This window comes from Lissotriton vulgaris, chromosome 1_1 (genome assembly GCF_964263255.1).
Source record: "Lissotriton vulgaris chromosome 1_1, aLisVul1.2, whole genome shotgun sequence".
Taxonomy (NCBI): domain Eukaryota; kingdom Metazoa; phylum Chordata; class Amphibia; order Caudata; family Salamandridae; genus Lissotriton; species Lissotriton vulgaris.
The window spans coordinates 2,067,287,783-2,067,311,984 of NC_141685.1; the positions used below are offsets into that span (position 1 = coordinate 2,067,287,783).

The following is a 24,202-nucleotide window of genomic DNA, read 5'->3' on the forward strand; positions in this document are numbered from 1 at the left end:
TAGAAGTGACATATATTTTTTAAAAACAAGGTTTAGGCTTGGCAAATGGCTTATTTTGCTGGGTCGAAATGGCAGTTTAAAGCTGCACAACAGGCTTCAATTGCAGGCCGGAGACATGTTTAAAAAGGCTTCTTTAATGAGTGGCACAATTAGTGCTGCAGGCTCACTAGTAGCATTTCATTTAGAGGCACTGGGTACGTTTTACCATGTACCGTAGGTGTGGGCCAATGTTACCATATTTGAAGGTAAGAGCAAAGCATATTGCCACTGGTCAGCAGGGGAAACGTACACAGAGTCTTAATGCCAACAAATCAAGGCTCAGCATAGAAGGAAAAAAAATTGGGGTAATCGTGCACAGAGGGCCAGGTCTAGGAATTGTTAAATGTGAGCATGAGGATGACATGGCATTTTTCTGCTCAATTTTCTATATGCAGCGTAATGGAGGATACATTAAGCACATCAAATGTTTCTTTGTTTGACTGAATGTTCTTTTTATCACCCATTAGATTAAATTTCAAATCCTCATCAACACAAATTCAGATCCAACTTTCTGAACTGCGACTGCGATTAGTGAGGAACCAGTCATTATAGCATTCTACACAGTTCATGCTTCTCCGAGGACGTAATTAACACTCAGGTGGATCCTGTGCTGTGATGTTTGAGGAATCAGTCATAATAGCACTTTGGATTTAAATAACACTCCTGTGAATCCCAGAGGCCCACCCAGACTAATACATCAATCAGGCATTTTCTGGAGTCCTTATCTAGTCGAATATGCTCCATATGGACTGGACTATTAAGAGACGCCCTTGTACTGTGTCTGTGATTCGTAAAGAATCAGTCAGAATAGCACTTTACACACTTTATGCTTACCTGGGAACTAAAATAATGCCCATTGAATCCCTGTGCCCCTTCCTCCCGGACATCTTACATTACCTTTTTTCATTGAATCGAGCTAAGATGTGACTTTTGAAGACTCGGTCTAAACAGCACTTTTCACAATCATGTCATGCACTTTGGGGGCCCGTTAACATTTTAGATACGTATGCCTCAAACTTCAGACCTTGATGTTAATATTTTAAATATGTATGTCATAACATGTGTGAATTTTTATGCTAGATGTTTTACAATGTTTTTAGCATGTAGAATTAGAGAATTTTGTAATGGTTTGTATTGATCATACAAATAAAGAAATGTTCAATCTGTTGAACCAACTTTGTGGTTTCAGGAAATCACATCTGAAGCCAGCAATCCTATTTTTTAAAGACTGACACAAAGTGATACCTAATTATTGTTCACATCCCTGAGGTCCAACTGCAATGTATTAACCAATACATGTTCTTACCTGTAATGACGCAAGACGAAGAGCCTCAACGGCATTCCTGATCTCCTTAGTTTCCACAGAGGAAAGCATGCAGCAAATAGTTTTGACTTCTTTAACTACAGTACTCATGGGACACTGTGAAAGGAAAAATATTACCAAATGAAACACACTTTGCATTGTATATTTTGCATAGTCATTCCAAATTATTTTCTGCTATGTTTCCCATTTGTGTCAAAATAGTGTGTTTTTAGACTTCATTATACTTGAGAATGTTCACTTTGAGAAAGTGTGGTCTCCCAAATGCAAATATATTTCATAAAATACTATTGAAACGTATTTTTCTTGTGTGTCACTCGTTCTGCATAATGTTGACTGTAACAGAGATCTCATCATGTTTGGGTTTGTTGTCTCTCACTACATGATACATCAAAATAGTGCCTTTACAGTACCTGGGTAATATCAGGAAATTTCTTACCTGGCCTTGCATCTTCAATCGATTGCATAGAAAAAAAAAACCCTATTATAGTAGATCTTAACATTGGGGAACCCAAGCCATGCTGAAAAAGAAATCTAAAAACATAAATCTTAAACTTTCGCTTTAAGTGCAACCGCCTACAAACAGTTCTTAAAGATCATGTTCAACTTGATAACTCTGGTTTTATCATGAGCAAGCAGACAAGTGATAGAAAGAAAGTGGTACATTATTTAGGCCTAGGGAATGAGAGTGACAGAAGCACAGCCCTAATCTTTCTGGATGCTGAAAAAGCATTTAAAGGATGGACCGGGAATTCATGGAAGACACCATACAAGAGATTGGCCTGGAGGACAGCTTCCATGTTTGGGTATTTGCAGGATATCATGCTCCCCAGGCAATAGTGAGATTCAACAATAAACTATTACAACAAATAGACACTTGAAGGAGTAGCTGGAAGGGGTTCCTTCATTTTCCACTTCTATTTGCACTCTCATTGAACCACAGGTGCTGGGTATCAGGGGGATAAACTGAATAAAAGGATGTAATTGGGATGACACTCATTTAAACTTACTATGTTCACAAAACATATACTACTCTTCCTGAAGGACTCACCAGCTCCTACCACCACCTATGAAAGTGCTCCAAGAGTACCACCATATGCAGGGTTAAATGCTAATCTTAACAAATTAGTAGAACTGCACATCTCAACTTTCAAAGGCATGATCCAGAATTTATTCAAGAGGGCAGGAACATCCATCAGGTACCTAGGAACTGACTTGCTAGGATCAATGGTAAAAAAACAAGAAATTAATCTGTAAATACTAATAGGAGCAGCAAAGTTAGAATTTGGAAACTGGAAGAAAAAGTTTCATATAAATTGGCATGGAATAGCAGAATTGCTATGGCAGGGCAAAAAAGACGAGAATCAATAAAAGTCAATGCACAGTAGGGTGCAAGCAGGAAGGACAGGGAATGCCCAACCTTCTCAATTCGTACTTATGTAGCTTATTGACCAGGAGGGAAAATAAAAAGTAGTGGTGTATGATAGACCAAACATTCAGTGGCAGGCCATCCTGGGAGTTTCTTTGGATCCCCAAGATACAATGAGATCCCAAACTATACATTTCTGCAGGAATTTGGGAAATAATAAGAGCATGGGAGAATATAGGTTTACAGAGGGGCCTGACTTCACATTCCTCTCCATTCACACCCCAATGGTTCATAGAGTCCTAACAATGAAAAGAGGAGAACTGCAAGACCCTCCTGGATAGGAATTGGAGGGGGGTGATGGGGGGTGGAGGGGGTGAGAAACATTTTTAACAACTTAAAGTGGAATTTGTCCTGCGGGAAACAGAATGCTTCCAATATTTGTAGGTTTGGCAATTGGTCCTGGTTCCTTATCAACTATGACAATGAGCAGCATACTGGCTCACACATCTATCAATTGTTAAATGTGGTTGAACCAGGGGTGGGGGGCAGGGGAGAGTGTCAGTGCAGATGAAATTCTTATTCCAGAGTACTTAGGAAAAAGGAACGTACACTAACACTGGATGCATACCAATGGAGGGCATCTTCTTGAGAGCCACCAAGATACTGTATTGATGGCAATAGCCTCTAATAGCATTAGTAGCTGTTGGACATCCAGAGGGGTGGAATATAGTCCAGGAGGGGATATGGCAAAACTAGCTCCTTAACAAACATACTCTGGTCTTGCCCACACATAACCTTCTAGCAGGGGGTTAATGGAGATAATAGAGAAAGTTGTTGAGATCCTGTAAAGTGGAATATCCAAAGGTTGCAATGCTAGAAAGCCTATCAGAGGACTTCTATATCCCTTGTATAATAGGAAAGGACACACAATGTCACACATGCTGTTAGTGGCAAAATAAGCTATTTTAACACATTGGGATCAACAAAAATCCCATCTGGTTGGGGAAACTGTCAGGGCTGCTGGATATGGAGAAACTGACAAACTCCTCAGGGCCGATAAAAGGATTTTAGGAAATAATGCGGTACAAAAGGGGGTGGTTATGGACGGAGCATCTGAATCAATCAAACACTCACACCCAGTCAAAAGATCTGGGTTTAATCCATCACCGTTCTTTAGCCCACTCTGCCACCCCAGTTCAGACATGGCTATATGCAAATCAGTCTGACCCTGTGCCTCATGGGAACAGTCCATCACCACCCCCTTTTGTACCGCTTTAGGAAATAATGGGCATTGTTAATGGTTTATTTTGCCTTAAGAAATTACCCATTGCTCACATTCCTCTGAAGCATTGTGTCTTGAAAGACACACAACTAGATCATTACTATCACAAAAAACAAGGCATATTTGTTAGACCTGTCAGCCTTAGGGCAGTTTCCCCACATGTTTCGCCTTCCTTCTCCAATTTTCCTGATCTTGTTTTTGCTGGCCTTAAGGCTCTGCACACTTTACCACGGCTAACCAGTGCTAAAGGACAGGGACTAACTCCTTAAAACATAGTATCATCAGTTTATTCCCAATTGGCAAATTTAATTTACGTATAGGTCCCTATTAAAGTGTAATTACATGTAACCAGTGCCTGCCAATTAAATGCTACAAGTGGGCCTGCAGCACTCACTGTGCCACCCACACAACTACCCTTTAAACATGTGTTGCACTATTGGTTAAGCAAGGTTTGAATATCTCAATAGAAGGTAAGGCTTCATGTGTACTAGGGAGGTGGTTGCTAGTTAAATAAAAGTTTTTGGGCAGTTTCTTATTTTGGTGGGATATTATGGTCCTAACCAAGATGACATTGGTCCACTGGATGAATTGGCTAAAAAGTTTTTAAGTTTGTCAGGTCAGATTATTATGGCAGGGGATTTTAACACGGTTCTAGACCATAAACTAGACAGGTCTGAAAACAACAGAGCGGTTGTGAACCCCAAGATGCCAAATAGAGTTAAACTGTTGATGAGTCAGTGAGGCCTGTGCGATATATGGAGATGTAATTTTGGTCAGAAGTTAGGCGTTACATTTTACAATAAAAAATACAGACACAAATCACAGATTGATTATTTTGTGGTGGACCGGAGGGTGAAGGATTCAGTATTGCAGGTTGAACATATTGGAGTGCATCTAGCGGATCATTCAGCTAACTTTCTTCGATTGATAATGGGAGACTGCACAATGGGTTCAATCTGGAGGTCGGATTGCACAATATTATTAGAAGAAGAGTCAGTGGAGGTTTTAAAGGTTGAAACTAGGGAATTTTTTGAAAGAAACCAGTGTTCAGCTAAGACAGGGATTGTCTGGGATGCCTACAAGACTTACTTACTAGGGAGATTAGGAGCCTTGGCAGCAAAGGAAAGGTGATTACACTATAGTAGGGTTAGTGTCTGGAAGAGCAGATTCAAAAGTTGGAGGCAGGTCTAGTGGAAGCAGGAGCTAGGGTGGCAAGTGGAAAAGAGATGGAGGAGTTAGCTGATTTAAAAGTAAACCTAATAGGAGTTCTCAGAGATAGAGTTAAGGAGAAGTGGGATGCCATCCAGTTGGCACATTTTGAATACAGTGAGGGCTGCAGCAAACTATTATCCTGAAAGGCTAAGAGTGACCAGGTCCGGAATCTGATTAAAGAAATAAAAAGTGAAGAGACGGATATGGTGTTTACTGATTGCAAGGGGATTTCTTCAGTATTTCATGATCATTTTGGGAAGGTCTCTAAGGAAGCTTTGGTTGTTAAAGAACAGGATGTGTTGAAATGGATGGAATATATAGACCCTTTCTCTAATGATCTAAGGGATATTTTGAATCATGAGATATCTACTGAGGAGGTGGAAGAGGCTGTAAGAGGGGGAAAAAGGCAAAGCTGCAGGGCCGGATGGCCTCCCGGCTGAGGTTTATAAAACTCTACTCGTAGTTTTAACACCTATTTCGAGGCAGTTATTTAATGAGATCTTCTTGTCAGATATTCCTTTGCCATCCTCTTGGAATGAGGCCAATATAACTTTGATACTCAACCAGGGAAGACACCAAAGAGTGTGGATTTGTATAGGCCTATCTCTTTATTAAATGCTGACTACAAGCTCTTTGCTAAAATTATAGCAGGGAGGTTGAATAGTGTTATGTCATATTTGATTCATGAGGACCAGAAGGGTTTTATTACGGTTGTTGATGGTACCCTATGGGTAGATGGTTCGTGTTTTAAGCTTCCGAATGGTGAAACGACTGCAGCGTATGCAATTACAACTTAACATACAATTGTTGAGACAGCACGCATACCACAGAATTCTGCGCAAGCAGCAGAATTGATTGCACTGACTAGAGCGTGTGTGTTGTCAGAAGGAAAGCGAGTGAATGTTTACACCGATAGCCAGTATGGGTTTGGAGTTACCCATAGTTTTGGGCATTTATGGAGAGAGCGTGGGTTCCTTACTTCGCACGGAACCAAAATACAGCATGGGCAGTTGGTGAATGAACTTTTGGAATCTCTCACTCTCCCAAAGCAGATTGCAATTGTGACGTGCAGTGCGCATAAGAAAGTTGAGGACGATGTTGGTCGAGGGAATGCGTTTGCGGATGAAGTTGCGAAGGAAATGGCGAAAGACATGATGAGCCGTATGTATGTTGCAGGCCCAGCTAATTGGGTTATGGCTGGTGGAATGTGTGAAGACACAATAGAAAGTGTGAAAATGATTCAGGCTGAAGCGACTGAGAAAGAAGTGAGTGTTTGGAGAGAAACTACGGGTATGTTGGATTCGACAGGTTGTTGGGTTGAGTTGTCAGAACACCAGCGTTGGCTGTTGCCAGATGCGTATGTGCTCCCAGTGGTTACAATGGCTCATGGAATGGCTCACATATGTTCGAAGGGAATATGCAAGTTGTTGGCTCCAGTTTGGCAGAATGCTGGAATTCCAAAATGTGCAGAGAACGTGGTGAAACATTGTATGATTTGTCTGAAGTATAATCCTGGTAAGGGAACTCCAACTCCAGCTGGTCATTTTGCTCCTCCGACGTATCCGTTTGAGGTGATACAGCTAGATTATATACATATGGAGAGATGCAACAATTTGAAGTATGTCCTTGTGGTTGTTTGTGCCTTTTCCAGGTGGATAGAGGCCTACCCCCTAAAGGATAATACTGCCTTGTCTACAGCCAAGGTTTTGCTGAGAGAGTACTTCCCTAGGTATGGTTTGCCAAGAATTGTATGGTCGGACAATGGGAGTGAATTTGTGGGTCAAATCATGAAGAAAGTATGTGCTGGATTGGGACTAAATCAGAAGTTCCATGCAGCAAATCACCCCCAGTCTGCTGGACTTGTTGAATGTTACAATGGTACCTTGAAGCTGAAATTAGCTAAGGTACAAGCGAGCACTGGTCTTACATGGCCGGATTCCTTGCCATTGGCTCTTTTGTCAACAAGGACGACTGTGCATTCTCGAGTGGGACTTAGTCCATATGAAATTGTGTTTTGTCATACGGCCAATGTTTGGGGTGTGCCTCGTCCTAAAGAATACAGCAGTATTGAGTACCCTATGTTGGTGGATTACTTACATGACTTGACTGCTAAATTACGTGTTCTCCACCAACAGGTCCTTGACAGTCTACCGACAGCAACTGCGGATCCAGGACACACAATTCAACCCGGCGATTATATTCTCACAAAGAATTTTCAACGAACAAAGAATTTGGAGCCGAGGTGGACTGGACAGCATTTCGTTGTGTTAGTGAATCGAACTGCTGTTAGAGTAGCTGGCAAGAAAAACTGGGTGCATGCCACCCTTTGCAAAAAAGTTCCATTGCCCTTACCATATGACAAGTGGGTGAGGGAAGGTATAGCCGATTCCGAATGTGAAAAAATCCTAGATTTGTTCCATTTAGTGATGCTCATTTGACATGGACACGGTCGGAACGCGAGGATGATGTTCTGCAAGCTGCTGTGCCTCCTCATCTAAAGATTGACACCAATCCGGAACTTTTATTTAAGGATCCAACTGTACCTGATAAAGAACGCTACGATCTAAGACCGCGAAAGACTGTACATATGGACAAATAAACGTGAAACTGGAATTTTTTTTAGACAGTGAATTTACACTTTGGCAGATCAAGAAACTTTTTTGCTTTTTCCTTTTTCGAGTCACCATCCGGACTCAGCTGCAGGGTCACGGTAGGAAGTTCTTAAGGGGTGAGCCGTGTATTGACACAAGGTCTGTGGTCCAGGGTCGTTAGTGCGATCTTGGCGCACACTTAAGTGAAGAAGGAAAATTTCCGTGAGCAGCACGTTAGAGGGTGGAGTTTCTGGAATCTGATAAATGTGTTAGGAAAGTGGATTCTAAATTCCAAATATGTATATTAGTTCGTAGCAATTGTTTTTTAATAATGTGTTTTCTTATGCTTGTGAATATTACATTAGCTTGTGTGGGTTGGATTTTCTATGTCACACAATTGCCACTTACATCTACCTCCCAACCTACTCTTTCTACTGTTTCTCCACATGAGTTTCATACGTTACCTGAACATGAACAGACACGAAGATCAGAATTTGTGAACAATTCACTTATACAGATGTTGCATCAGCATCAGCTACTCATAAATACAACAAATTGTTGGGTGTGTGGTCTTATGCCACATACTACAGATAAGGGAATGCCATATTTGGTTTTGCCTTTTTCGCCTAACGGGTCAGTTTGGGCACTCCAATCAATGTTTATCTATGCGAATGAAGCCTCTCCTGTACGTTCCGTCAAAGACAATGCAAGTAATAATGCCTTGATACGGGGAATAGTTGATATGATTAGAGATATCGATGCGTATAATGCTATCCCTAGAGATGAGGTACGACCATATGTCGGTTGGAATAAGACGACATATAGTGTTAGCTTGACGGAGAAAGAAAGGCAGCAAAGGTCTCCTCCTATTTGGATTGTACCCCACCGAGGTCATCTTTGTTTGCAAGGTAATGGTCAGAATCCGAGAGCTCAGCTTGGTAAGAGTGTGTGTGTTCACACATGTAAATGTACATGTATTTATATAGCGCAAATCACCGACCCAGTATCTAAGCGCTTGCTTAGGGAACCCGTCCTGGTATTCCCCTGTGAGAGAACCCCGGCAGGGTATCCACAAGGTGAAAGCCAGGCATCCCACTGCGAGGGGCCGTTGTGGAGATTAAGCAAGCTATTGCCCAGAGTCGCAGAGTGTGAACCCATGAATCGAGTAGGCACCAGAGCAAGAATTGACGAGTCCGTGGAATTTTTGAGCCGAAGACCCGCCGAGGCGGGGAATTGAACCCTGGCCCCGGGCTAACCTCTGCTTCCAGGTCTGCCTCCTAATACGCCCCAGAAATCTCCTCCGTTTGTGCCAGCTAAAGGCACGTATTTTGTTTGTCACGATAGAGCATACACATCGTTGCCATCTGATTTTTCTGGCACATGTTATGTGGCATTTTTGCTTCCCCCTACATACACTGCTGTTTTCGATTACCATAAGACAAGGTATGGTAGAGGTGTAATCGATGCGAAAGATACTGTCACACAAGAAGCTGGAGACTTCTTTAAGGGTTTTCTACCCTTTTGGGTTCCTATGGCTAATAGTAGGAATATTCGTCAGCTTACGAGAGTGGTTGAGGCCACTATAAATGAGACTGCAGGTGCCCTTAGCAATATTACAGCTGAGCTTCAAGCGGATCGCCTTATGACATTACAGAGCCGTTTTGTTTTAGATATTATACTTGCAGATAGAGGTGGGGTTTACAAATTGATTAGATCTAGTTGCTGCGTTTTCATACCAGATAATGCCCCGACAGCGTACCAAGCCATCTCTAGACTACATAAGATCTCTCAGTCTATTCATGTGGACAAAGGAGACTGGTCGTTGATGGGATGGTTATGGGAGTGGTTGTCCAAATGGGGGTGGAAGATTCTGATGTTCCTTGGTATGGCGTTAGCTATCCTTTTCTCGTGTTGTTTATGCATCCAGTGTGGTCCCGCCATTTGTAGTCTTTGTGCTACGATCTGTGTGAGAAGACCCGTCCCGAGAGAAGTGAAGGATAATAAGATGATGTTACAGCAACACCTTGATGACCTGATAAGGATAGATATAGACCTAGATTCAGATTGACATGAGTTTAGGTTATTGCCTACGTAATGGCAAAAGGAGGGTCTGTGGTTCTGTAATTCTCAAACCTGATTCCATTTTAGTCTTGCCCTCACGTAGGCCAGTGAAGTAGGCCCAACGAACAATTGGCCTTGCCTTCTGAGTTCGTGCATATATTAATTTGGGTTTTTCAGACTCTGAATGTACTGCAGAGAGAGTAAGCCTTTTCACCTGAAACTGACCTTTTGCAAAACCAGTTTCACTAGCTGATCGTTGTCTGAGTTTTTCAATCACTGTTCAGGACCTCGTTAACCTTTAGTTTCCTTGCACATATCTTATCCTAAACAATATCTAAATTGTTTCTTTCCTTAAGGCTTTCTATTCTAAACATGGGTTTTTGCCATGCGTCGTGACTGCCCTCTGGTGTTGCCTTTTACGTAGGCCTCATACGTTAGTCTGTGAGGAAAGCAGTTGTACCTATTGTGGATCATATATACATTAACTAAGGATTTCTTCGTGCGCTGGAGTTAATTTCAGAAGCTGGCCTTTCACCTGGAATTGACCCTGCCAAGCCAATTTCCCTGCAAGATCGTTATTTACTTTCCCAATCACCATTCAAGACATTTGTTAACTTTTAAGTTTCTTTACGTTTTTGTTATCTTGCACATTATCTGAAACTACTTTTCTTTACAGTTTCTTCTTTTCATGGGTTACGCTTCCAATTAAGGGTTTGTTCGGGCCTTCCAGATTATTATTTAGATATGCCTAAATATTAACTTGTGGGTTGGGACACTGTAAAATGAGCTTTACTGTATGATGCTGTGTGATGTCATGTATTTTCTATTGGTTGAATTTTGGTGCAGGGGCGTGCATTTTAAATGTACCTTTTTGTGTATAAATAGGGATGTCTCGCGCTTAGTAAAATTGAGCAGTTTCTTGGGTTGTACACCGTGTTGTATTGCTGGGATTTCTGCTACTAGCTGCAGCTAATAAATTTGATCTCTGACGCCACCTAGAAGTATTCCGTGTCTCTGTATACCAAGGCAAGGGAGCCCAGAGGACATCGGGCGTGTCTCTGATGCCGCTGGGTATTTGAAAACCCGGTTCTTCAGTAAGGAAGCACAAGCGTTTGCCGACATAAAGAAGGCACTGTTGAAGGGTGCAACTGTAGCATACTTTGGGCCGGGAGCGGCTACGGAGCTGATCATGGATGCTAGCCCGGTAGGACTTGGAGCCGTGCTCCTACAGAGGACGGACCAGGATGAGTGGGTGCCCATTGTATACGCCAGCCAGGCACTCACCACGGTGGAAACATGATATGCGCAGATTGAGAGGGAAGACCTGGCTTGGCAGTTCAGGCTAGACTGTTCTCACAAGAAACAGGGTAAAGACTGATTTTCATATGGCTGCGTCCAAACTTGGGTGGCGTGGTGAGCAAAAGAATGATGGATTAAACCCAGATCCTTGTGACTGGGGGGTGAATGTTTGAATTGTCCAGCATTCCGTCCATCACTTGTTTGTTTTGCTTATGGCAGGGTGAGCAGGCCTGACAGAAGGGGGTAGCAAACAGCGAATTTGCTTACTGCCCGGACCCCGACAGAAGGCAGGGCACAAAAAGAGACTAGCAAGGTATTGAGTTGGGGCCTAACTCTGGGGAGAGGCTACTCCCCCACAAGCAAAGGGGCGTGGAAACTAACAGACCAATGTTTGGCCCCAAAATTGGCAAGAAACAAGATACCCCTGCACAACAGCAGGGTGAATTACGTTTCTATGATATGCAAATGAGTTATGACAAAAAACTGATTTCTGATCAACGAAAGATTTATGACAAATGATTTATGAAAAGTAATGTAAACGATTTAGGACCGCAATTTGTGGCTGTTCATGACACGAATGATTTAGGATACACAAATGAATTATGACGCGTGGTTTATGATGAGCAGCCCAAAATGTTTTATGACATCTGATTTATGATGATAATTATGGAAATTCATGGAAATTATTTATGACCCTGGCCATAAAATTATGTCAAGGGGATTGCAAAATGACTATGCTGTTCTGAATCCAGTCCGTGGCTTGCAGACTACTCCCAGACTCGTCGAGCAAGGAGACGCAGGTTGTGGCGGCTCCACTGCGGGGGAAATCGCGGAAGCCAAAAAGCGCCTGAAGCACTTGAATTGGCTAGCTTCATTCTGGCACGAAAGGAGAGGTCATCATCGCGGCATTATTGCGGTTCCACTCCGGTTCAACGCGAAGAGGTTCCGTCAGTCACCGCTGTAGTTGTGTGACACCCCCCGGTCCCGGTATACGTGACAGGGGAGTGGAGTGGAAGTAGCAGAAGCAGGGGAACGGTTCCTCACCTCCGCTCCATGTGCCCTTAGCAGGGGGAGTGCCGAGGAGACCCAGCTGAACCAGCCAGGGCTCAAAGAGCGGGGGGGGCAGAAAGATGAGAGCTGCCCCTGCTGAGCCCAGCAAGCCTCACTGACCCTCACAGGCCTCATAAAGCCTCTCTGACCTGTCTGTCACTGCAGGACAGTCCTCCCGCTTGCCAGAGACAGCACACGGTGGCAAGTGGGGGCAACCAGCTGTGAGGCGCACTGCTAATCAGTGTAGTGGTATAATGACTCTCCTTACTACAACTTACCACCACATCCAGCGGATCTTGACAGCGCAGAAGTAAACCAGGACCACACCCCTGAGATACAGCACCATACAGAATCTTTTAGCTGCTACCTGGCAAAAATCCTGGCCTAACACCCTGGGGCCCATTTAGGCCCAGATCTTTCACACATCTTCCACACATGATAGACTGCAGCTGGGGTCCCGTTGGTCTGCTGCTGCTCTTGACGCTCTTTCCTTTACTTGCTGCCTGGTCGATCGGAGAGGACCGCAATGTTCACCTGGTGCTCCTGTGCACACTTGGTTACCGGCCATTACAACCCCAAGGGCAGGACTTATCCATTGTGCGGCATTGGCCCTCGTGGAAACCAATACTTAGACTGAGGCCGAGACTTGCCATATAAGGGAGCCGCAGCGTTTGTTTTGGGAAGGACGTGACTCGGATGCTGGTTGCCTGTGAAGACACCAAGTCCCAGGTGGTAGAGGGCACGCCTGCACCTGAGCGCAACTACTGCCTGCCTCTTTAGCGCCTCGCGAAGCCCAGACCGGGCTGGGCCCCCCTCTTTACTTTCAACATCTGAGATTATTGTCTAATGCTTACTGGTCTACTGCTCGAATTTACAGGACGTTATAAAGTTAGTGGGCATAAACAATGATGAATTCCCTGGAGGGACGGACCAGGAATGTACTCACAGGCAGAAGTGTGGCCGGAACTCTAGATCCATTTATCATTAGAACTAGTTCTGTTCTGGCCCACGAAATTGCCCTGACCGAGCGTCGTTTATCCCTTAACCCACTGCAAACAAAGCGTTCCTCTCTGGGCGGTCTTTTGTCTGTATGCTCGCCTGAATGTTGCTTGGCCAAGGCTTTAGACTCTCCTAACTTGGCAGGAGCCCCAAGTCATTCTTCACCCTCCCTGCTGGATATGGCTTCTATTAATCATTCTTCATCTAGCCCTGCCCTCCCTGTACCGACACAGGAGGACTCAGTGTGCACCTCTCACTAACGGGTCGTGACTAGGTCTGTGCCTAAATCCAAGTCACAAGCGGAGGAAATACAACCAGAGCCTGCAATAAACAGGAAACGAGGCAAAAGAACGCTTATAAGGATGATGGGCATGTGAACTTTATGTCACAAACGTCAATCCAGCCTCAGCCTATAATTCCTGCTTTTGGAACTCAAAATATGGACCAAGTTGGAGCATTTGTGCTTGAATTGGAACAAGGGTTATGGGCCAAAATGGGGGATCTTATCTCGGCTTCTTTATCTCTAATAATAGAGAGACTGACTTTAATTGAAGAGAAATTAACGAACCTAGAACTTATTGTGGTGGCTAACCATGGTTCCATTATGGCTTCAATTGGGGAAATTAACCAGCCGCCTGAAGGGTCATGTATTCCCACAACCTCTAACTGTTCAGCAGCTATCCCTTTAACAACCAATCCATTGCCTTTGCAACTTGGTAGGAATAGAGGGGTGGATGCTAACTCTGGTATTGGTGAAGCAACCCAGGGTGGCGGTGTGGGTGAGGTGGGAAACACTTTGAGTGAATTTGCCCAGATTATCCCGAGCACCCCCTTGGAGGCAGGTGAGAGAGCTTGTGTTAGGTGAACTAGTAATACCCTACAAAATAACTTTGTGTATGGTTTATTCAACCACTCAACTACTGCCCTGGGGTGGTACAAGTCATGATTTCTCAGCAAGGAACTCTGGATTACTTAACAATCTGTCCAGGAATGATTCTAGTATATTTCATCTTCCACCTGCAGCTGCACCATTGGTGGTGGTTCTGAGGAACGTTCCGACCCTATGTGCTGGCCAGAGCGAATCTACAGACCAGTCGATGGTAAAGACAATGCACTGGCTTAATGCCCAATTGAGGGAAGCGGGGTATGGGGCTGGGATATTTGCAAGCAACTGATAATATCAAGACGTTCGTCATGGGTTGGACATACCATCAAGGACGGGGGTGACTGTGTAGTTGCCAACTTTAATAACGAGCAGTTGGTTAGACTTTTATTGGAATGTTTGGGATGCAAAAATGTGGGGTATTCTCCCAGAAAAGTTATTAAATCTTTGTAGCTGTCATTTGTATAGTTAAAGAGTTTTTTAAAAACTATTTAAAAATAGCTCAAATTTATACATAAAACAAGATCAATCATATGTTTTTAGAGGTCTTACAGTTCATTAGCTAACTTCTGGAGAGTTTAAAGTGCAAGTGCGTATGATCCAAGCCCACCTTAAAAATTTAGCAACAGCAATCGCTATACACGGGGAACAGTCGGTCTCTAATATTCTCAGAGCTTCAATATACCTCCGGGTGCCCAGGTTGGTACACGTTGGTTTTAGCCACTTACGAAGAGCGCTTGTGTAAAGAGGGCATACAAACAGCATATGGGCTACATTCTCAGTCAAGTCTGTACATTTATGACATTTGTCATCCCGGATTGCTGACCATTTAACACTGAAAGCTTTTACAGGTGGAGTTCCAGTTCTAAACTGGAAATACAGCTATCAGTCAAACGGACGCTCTATAATATCCCAATAAGTCTCACAAGCTGGGCGAGGTTTAAAATCAAGGAAACGTCCTGTTAGATTAGTGGTTGTACAGGTACTGTAGACGGACCTCCAAATCATTTCCCAGTACTTTTTTTTCAAAAATATTTTCGATGGTAACCTTGAGACATCTGCGTCTTTCCATGGATGGTCAAGCTCCAACTTTCGTAGTAGGCCCCTTATCTCTTTTAGCCATGGGATGGAATGAAAGCGATCTGCTCTAATGATATCCTTTAATGCCAGGGCATAGTGTGCTAATTCCGGAGTTGTCCAGATACGCCTCCAATAAAGTAGATTCATTGCACCATCAGGATTCAAGCAAACCGGGCCGAAGACGGCTGTAATGCCAGAAACCGGTCCCCGGGAGCTTGTTTCCTTCCCAGTGTAAGAATTGGCTTCTGTAGTTTGGTTTGTCCTGTTCCCATCATGCACTGGGACAGGAACAGACTAATTTGCATACAGCCAGGTTCTGAAACTGGGATGGTGCAGTGAGCTAAAAAACGGTGTTGGATCTAGCCCTGATCTTTTGACTGGGTGAGAGCTTTCTGCTTAATTCAGAGACTCTGTCCCTCACCACCCCTTTTTGTAAATATTTTTGTCCACCCTAAGCGTGGAAGGGTATTCTCAGATGTGAGACCCTTGCTCATTGCACCATCAGGATTCAAGCAAACCGGGCCGAAGACGGCTGTAATGCCAGAAACCGGTCCCCGGGAGCTTGTTTCCTTCCCAGTGTAAGAATTGGCTTCTGTAGTTTGGTTTGTCCTGTTCCCATCATGCACTGGGACAGGAACAGACTAATTTGCATACAGCCAGGTTCTGAAACTGGGATGGTGCAGTGAGCTAAAAAACGGTGTTGGATCTAGCCCTGATCTTTTGACTGGGTGAGAGCTTTCTGCTTAATTCAGAGACTCTGTCCCTCACCACCCCTTTTTGTAAATATTTTTGTCCACCCTAAGCGTGGAAGGGTATTCTCAGATGTGAGACCCTTGCTCATTGCACCATCAGGATTCAAGCAAACCGGGCCGAAGACGGCTGTAATGCCAGAAACCGGTCCCCGGGAGCTTGTTTCCTTCCCAGTGTAAGAATTGGCTTCTGTAGTTTGGTTTGTCCTGTTCCCATCATGCACTGGGACAGGAACAGACTAATTTGCATACAGCCAGGTTCTGAAACTGGGATGGTGCAGTGAGCTAAAAAACGGTGTTGGATCTAGCCCTGATCTTTTGACTGGGTGAGAGCTTTCTGCTTAATTCAGAGACTCTGTCCCTCACCACCCCTTTTTGTAAATATTTTTGTCCACCCTAAGCGTGGAAGGGTATTCTCAGATGTGAGACCCTTGCTCATTGCACCATCAGGATTCAAGCAAACCGGGCCGAAGACGGCTGTAATGCCAGAAACCGGTCCCCGGGAGCTTGTTTCCTTCCCAGTGTAAGAATTGGCTTCTGTAGTTTGGTTTGTCCTGTTCCCATCATGCACTGGGACAGGAACAGACTAATTTGCATACAGCCAGGTTCTGAAACTGGGATGGTGCAGTGAGCTAAAAAACGGTGTTGGATCTAGCCCTGATCTTTTGACTGGGTGAGAGCTTTCTGCTTAATTCAGAGACTCTGTCCCTCACCACCCCTTTTTGTAAATATTTTTGTCCACCCTAAGCGTGGAAGGGTATTCTCAGATGTGAGACCCTTGCTCATTGCACCATCAGGATTCAAGCAAACCGGGCCGAAGACGGCTGTAATGCCAGAAACCGGTCCCCGGGAGCTTGTTTCCTTCCCAGTGTAAGAATTGTCTTCTGTAGTTTGGTTTGTCCTGTTCCCATCATGCACTGGGACAGGAACAGACTAATTTGCATACAGCCAGGTTCTGAAACTGGGATGGTGCAGTGAGCTAAAAAACGGTGTTGGATCTAGCCCTGATCTTTTGACTGGGTGAGAGCTTTCTGCTTAATTCAGAGACTCTGTCCCTCACCACCCCTTTTTGTAAATATTTTTGTCCACCCTAAGCGTGGAAGGGTATTCTCAGATGTGAGACCCTTGCTCATTGCACCATCAGGATTCAAGCAAACCGGGCCGAAGACGGCTGTAATGCCAGAAACCGGTCCCCGGGAGCTTGTTTCCTTCCCAGTGTAAGAATTGGCTTCTGTAGTTTGGTTTGTCCTGTTCCCATCATGCACTGGGACAGGAACAGACTAATTTGCATACAGCCAGGTTCTGAAACTGGGATGGTGCAGTGAGCTAAAAAACGGTGTTGGATCTAGCCCTGATCTTTTGACTGGGTGAGAGCTTTCTGCTTAATTCAGAGACTCTGTCCCTCACCACCCCTTTTTGTAAATATTTTTGTCCACCCTAAGCGTGGAAGGGTATTCTCAGATGTGAGACCCTTGCTCATTGCACCATCAGGATTCAAGCAAACCGGGCCGAAGACGGCTGTAATGCCAGAAACCGGTCCCCGGGAGCTTGTTTCCTTCCCAGTGTAAGAATTGGCTTCTGTAGTTTGGTTTGTCCTGTTCCCATCATGCACTGGGACAGGAACAGACTAATTTGCATACAGCCAGGTTCTGAAACTGGGATGGTGCAGTGAGCTAAAAAACGGTGTTGGATCTAGCCCTGATCTTTTGACTGGGTGAGAGCTTTCTGCTTAATTCAGAGACTCTGTCCCTCACCACCCCTTTTTGTAAATATTTTTGTCCACCCTAAGCGTGGAAGGGTATTCTCAGATGTGAGACCCTTGCTCATTGCACCATCAGGATTCAAGCAAACCGGGCTGAAGACGGCTGTAATGCCAGAAACCGGTCCCCGGGAGCTTGTTTCCTTCCCAGTGTAAGAATTGGCTTCTGTAGTTTGGTTTGTCCTGTTCCCATCATGCACTGGGACAGGAACAGACTAATTTGCATACAGCCAGGTTCTGAAACTGGGATGGTGCAGTGAGCTAAAAAACGGTGTTGGATCTAGCCCTGATCTTTTGACTGGGTGAGAGCTTTCTGCTTAATTCAGAGACTCTGTCCCTCACCACCCCTTTTTGTAAATATTTTTGTCCACCCTAAGCGTGGAAGGGTATTCTCAGATGTGAGACCCTTGCTCATTGCACCATCAGGATTCAAGCAAACCGGGCCGAAGACGGCTGTAATGCCAGAAACCGGTCCCCGGGAGCTTGTTTCCTTCCCAGTGTAAGAATTGGCTTCTGTAGTTTGGTTTGTCCTGTTCCCATCATGCACTGGGACAGGAACAGACTAATTTGCATACAGCCAGGTTCTGAAACTGGGATGGTGCAGTGAGCTAAAAAACGGTGTTGGATCTAGCCCTGATCTTTTGACTGGGTGAGAGCTTTCTGCTTAATTCAGAGACTCTGTCCCTCACCACCCCTTTTTGTAAATATTTTTGTCCACCCTAAGCGTGGAAGGGTATTCTCAGATGTGAGACCCTTGCTCATTGCACCATCAGGATTCAAGCAAACCGGGCCGAAGACGGCTGTAATGCCAGAAACCGGTCCCCGGGAGCTTGTTTCCTTCCCAGTGTAAGAATTGGCTTCTGTAGTTTGGTTTGTCCTGTTCCCATCATGCACTGGGACAGGAACAGACTAATTTGCATACAGCCAGGTTCTGAAACTGGGATGGTGCAGTGAGCTAAAAAACGGTGTTGGATCTAGCCCTGATCTTTTGACTGGGTGAGAGCTTTCTGCTTAATTCAGAGACTCTGTCCCTCACCACCCCTTTTTGTAAATATTTTTGTCCACCCTAAGCGTGGAAGGGTATTCTCAGATGTGAGACCCTTGCTCATTGCACCATCAGGATTCAAGCAAACCGGGCTGAAGACGGCTGTAATGCCAGAAACCGGTCCCCGGGAGCTTGTTTCCTTCCCAGTGTAAGAATTGGCTTCTGTAGTTTGGTTTGTCCTGTTCCCATCATGCACTGGGACAGGAACAGACTAATTTGCATACAGCCAGGTTCTGAAACTGGGATGGTGCAGTGAGCTAAAAAACGGTGTTGGATCTAGCCCTGATCTTTTGACTGGGTGAGAGCTTTCTGCTTAATTCAGAGACTCTGTCCCTCACCACCCCTTTTTGTAAATATTTTTGTCCACCCTAAGCGTGGAAGGGTATTCTCAGATGTGAGACCCTTGCTCATTGCACCATCAGGATTCAAGCAAACCGGGCCGAAGACGGCTGTAATGCCAGAAACCGGTCCCCGGGAGCTTGTTTCCTTCCCAGTGTAAGAATTGGCTTCTGTAGTTTGGTTTGTCCTGTTCCCATCATGCACTGGGACAGGAACAGACTAATTTGCATACAGCCAGGTTCTGAAACTGGGATGGTGCAGTGAGCTAAAAAACGGTGTTGGATCTAGCCCTGATCTTTTGACTGGGTGAGAGCTTTCTGCTTAATTCAGAGACTCTGTCCCTCACCACCCCTTTTTGTAAATATTTTTGTCCACCCTAAGCGTGGAAGGGTATTCTCAGATGTGAGACCCTTGCTCATTGCACCATCAGGATTCAAGCAAACCGGGCCGAAGACGGCTGTAATGCCAGAAACCGGTCCCCGGGAGCTTGTTTCCTTCCCAGTGTAAGAATTGGCTTCTGTAGTTTGGTTTGTCCTGTTCCCATCATGCACTGGGACAGGAACAGACTAATTTGCATACAGCCAGGTTCTGAAACTGGGATGGTGCAGTGAGCTAAAAAACGGTGTTGGATCTAGCCCTGATCTTTTGACTGGGTGAGAGCTTTCTGCTTAATTCAGAGACTCTGTCCCTCACCACCCCTTTTTGTAAATATTTTTGTCCACCCTAAGCGTGGAAGGGTATTCTCAGATGTGAGACCCTTGCTCATTGCACCATCAGGATTCAAGCAAACCGGGCCGAAGACGGCTGTAATGCCAGAAACCGGTCCCCGGGAGCTTGTTTCCTTCCCAGTGTAAGAATTGGCTTCTGTAGTTTGGTTTGTCCTGTTCCCATCATGCACTGGGACAGGAACAGACTAATTTGCATACAGCCAGGTTCTGAAACTGGGATGGTGCAGTGAGCTAAAAAACGGTGTTGGATCTAGCCCTGATCTTTTGACTGGGTGAGAGCTTTCTGCTTAATTCAGAGACTCTGTCCCTCACCACCCCTTTTTGTAAATATTTTTCCAATAAAGTAGAGGCCGTAGCCGAGCTATATCCTCAATTTGTTTCCTGCCAAGATCATATACTAGGAGTATGGTAGGAGTACTTTGGGGGACCCCAACTAAGCAGGGTAGAAATTTGTTCTCTGTCATTGTTAGTTGGTTCAGATTATTAAACCCCCATAGTTCTGAACCATACATAGAGGCACTTATAACCTTCATGTTATAAATCTCTAGGGCAGGTGTGATTGGCTTGGTAAAGGAAGCTTTGCGCTTTGTGGCTAGGGCACCCGCAAGCTGGTGAAATTTTAGAGCAGCCATGTCAATATGACTTTTCCAGCCCATATTACTCTGGAGAGATATTCCAAGATACGTAAATGCCTCTACCTGCTCTAGTGGAGTTCCATTAAAATTAATTGTACCTTTGAAGGTTTTTTGATGATTCAGGCGCATGAACTTAGTTTTTGAGGTGTTTATCTCAAGTCCACGCAGTTAACAAAATTCTCCAAATGCATTCACGGCCTTTTGGAGCCCGCTCGGTTTCCGGGAAATAATCAACGTGTAGTCCGCAAACATGAGAACAGGCACGCGGGCCCCAGCCAGAACGGGGGCATCAGTGGGGGAACGGTTAAGATGATCCACTATGCCGTTGATGTATAAAGAAAACAGGGTGGGTGCCAGTACGCACCCCTGCCGAACACCACGCTCGACAGGAAATGAGTCGGTCACCTCACCCTGTTCCCCCCATCTGATTCTGGCGTAGTTGTTCTCATGCAAGCGGACGAGTAAAGTCAATAGTTTCGGGGATATCCCTGCTTCAGCGAGAACCCTCCAAAGTTTGGAATGAGGGACTAAATCGAAAGCCAATTTCAGGTCTACGAAGACCGCGTAGAGTGTCCCCTTGGTTAAGGCTACATTCTTCCAGTAAAGTGTTATAAAGTAAAAGACCTGGTCAATTGAACTAGTACAAGGCTGAAAGCCAGCTTGGTATGGGGACAGAATATTATGTTCTTCTATCCATGTTTGCAATATATTTTGCACTAGACGACCAACAAGTTTTTGGGCTGAGTCTATAAGACTGATTGGTCTATAGTTACTGGGTAGAGATTTGTCACCCTTTTTAAAAACTGGAATTATTTCAGCGCCTTTCCATGATGGTGGGATTGGCGCACCCCTAGCCACAGAGTTAGCTAAACACTCAAAGTACTGACACCAAGATGATCTATCACTTAGAAACACGTCCACGGGGATGCCATCCATGCCTGGGGCTCGTCCCCCATTCACGCAGTCTAACGCTATTCTGACATCTTTAGCTGTAAAGAGCTGACTTTTATAAAAAATAGTTGGGGGTAGTGGGCAGGCTGGGTTGCTTTCTAAGACTAGATTCTCCGATTGGTCCAATTTTATTGAGACTTGGTCACTGGAAACGATTTTTCGGCCAGGTTTTTTGGCTTTTGGTAAGCCTGCAATTGCTAGTCCTAAAGGGCGTCCATCAGGCAGCCTGACAGTTTGGGTCAAACAACCGGCGGGTCTCCTGCTGGTAGAAGATCTTTCAATTGATACCCCGGACATTCAGGACATTAAAATAACCACAGTGTGTGATTCTGAGTTCATATTGATTAATGGACGATAAGCCTTATTGATTCTATGCAAAAGTTGGTGACCAGATTAGTGCTAAGCAGGGTAAATAGGTGGATGGACGAGTATGGAATTTTATCTACCTATCAAGCAGGATTTCGTGCCCATGTTAGCACAATAGACCAAGTTTTTAGATTTATGATGATATATTGGAACACTGTGGTGCTAGCTGGGGGCACCCTTTCTGCAGCATTTATAGATCTTAGATCTGCATTTGATTTAGTGCCCCGTAGCAAGCTATGGGACACACTGAAGGAAGCAGGTTGCCTGCTGAGATTCTATCTTTTATCATAAAACTGTATGAATATACTTATGCCCAAGTACGGTGGGGTAAACAGGGTGAGGTAACTGAACGTTTCCCTGTGGACAAGGGAGTTCGGCAGGGGTGTGTCCTAGCCCCCACCCTCTGCTCTTTGTTCATTAACAAGGTTATCTCATATTATAGGGAATATCCTACGGATGCCCCTACTCGCGCAGGCTCAAGGATATCACTTCTAATGTTTGCAGACGACGCTCTAATTTGATCTAAAACACGTGTCGGTTTGCAAAGAGCCTTCAATAGATTTGGTCTTTTTTGCAAGGACCATGAACTTATAGTCAACGTCGACAAAACAAATTTCATGGTGTAGCATAAGTCTAAATAAGTTAAAGCTAGAGTAGAAATGAACGCTGAAGTTCTTGAACAAACTGACTCCTTTACATATTTAGGGGTCAGACTGGGCAAACGGATGAACTGGAAGCCACAGATGGACTTGCTAGTTCTAAGGCATAACCAACTGGCAGGGGCTCTTTTAAAAGAACACCGTCTATCCCATACCAAACCAGTTGCTCTTGTTTCAACTTTATACCAAGGGAAGGTTAGGGCCTCAATACTTTATGATGCTGAACTTTGGGGATTCGAAAATGTAGCCTCTTTAGTCCAAGCGCAGAATACGTTTCTGAGGGCATTAACCAGCCTTCCTCAGTCTAGCCCTCTTAGGCCATTATACCAAGACCTGGGGTGTATTTCATTTGAGGAGGCCTCCGGTTTCAGACCCCTTTCCTACTGGCAAAGGCTCTGAACTACCCTGGAGTTAGCACCTTACGCTCAAGTTGTGAAGTATATCGGAAATGTTGATAAAACTAATAAAATATCTTGGTTGCAGAGGATGAAGGCTACATTATTAGATAAGTGTCTCACCCATTTGTGGCTGGACCCTGAAGGAAACACTTGTCCTTCAAAAACAGATTTTAAAGCCTTATACAGGGACATGGCTAATTTGAAGTCTATTTCTACTTCCTTAACAGGTCTCTTTTTGGAACATAAAATTGATTATAGGCGGGAAGCTTACTGGGATATCATAATTAGTCCTGGAGAAAGCAAGCTTTATCATCAATTTAGAGTGAGTACCCTCCCCTTAAAATCTTTTTCAAGTAAGTGGGGGACTGTACAAGACTCAAAATGCTACTGTTGCTCTTGTAGGGAAGAAGCCTTATCGCATGTCATGTTTGTATGTCCTGCATACAAGGGTCCTCACAATAAATGGCTCAAGTCAGTTTGTGCTAAAATAGGAACAAGATCTTGCCAAACGGCTTTACGTATCCTGAGAACTGATACAAGTGAGGTCGTGGTTATTGCCATGGCTAAGTTTTGGAGCTGGGTGTGGGCCATTAGAAGGAACAGGCTGCAGGCTCTATGTAACTGATGTTATCTGATATGAAGTAGTTGGTATTAATTTCTTTGTACATAAGATTGAGGTGTCTATCCAACCCTGCGCATTATATCTTTTTTACTTGATATGTTTTTAGATGGAATTTTAGTGATTTTATGATGTTTTAAAGATATTTTTGATTTTTAATACTGTTATTTTATGTGTCTTTTATGATTGTTCAATTAGAATAAAGACTAACTGAAACTGGCTATGCATATAAGGGTAATAAACGGAGTCCAACAATGACCACAAAACTACAACGAGTGTTGGCTCTCATTGATAAAAAATATGTAACAAGGTTTGCATGCCATCCTGGAGTGGGCACAGTGTGGGTGTTATTGCAGAGGCCGCCCCCGAAGGGGGTCTCGAGGACCGGCACCATAACGGACGCTGGAACCCTGTAAAGATCCAGTTCCAGCATCGTAGAAGTGGCGCAGAGGGATTGTCAAGACCCACACCTACGCAGCAGCAATGACCTAATGCTGGCAGATAAGAAGGGTACATGAGTGGATTATGGAGGCACACAGATAGAGCAGTGTGAAAAAGGAGGGCCGCTCACTTTGGGATGCCTTATGGCAGGGTGAGCAGGCCTGACAAAAGGGGGTAGCAAACGGAGACGGCGCTCGCAGCCCAGGCCCCGCCAGAAAGCAGGACACAAAAACAGACTTAGCAAGGTAGAGAGTTGGGGCCTAACTCCGGGTAGAGGCTATCCCCCTACACGCAAAGGGGTGTGGAAACCAGGAGAACAATGGTTGA

General features: G+C 44.5%; 1 protein-coding gene across 1 annotated transcript in view; it reads right to left on the bottom strand.

Annotated features, from left to right (window-relative positions):
* The window catches only part of PIK3C2G (phosphatidylinositol-4-phosphate 3-kinase catalytic subunit type 2 gamma), a 1,914,223-nt gene that overhangs the window by 1,000,424 nt on the left and 889,597 nt on the right, over window positions 1–24,202 (bottom strand). Inside the window, exon 9 of the mRNA XM_086920790.1 lies at window positions 1,346–1,459. Within this exon, the coding sequence (XP_086776916.1) occupies window positions 1,346–1,459 (114 nt within the window). The remainder of the gene's footprint in view (window positions 1–1,345; window positions 1,460–24,202) is intronic.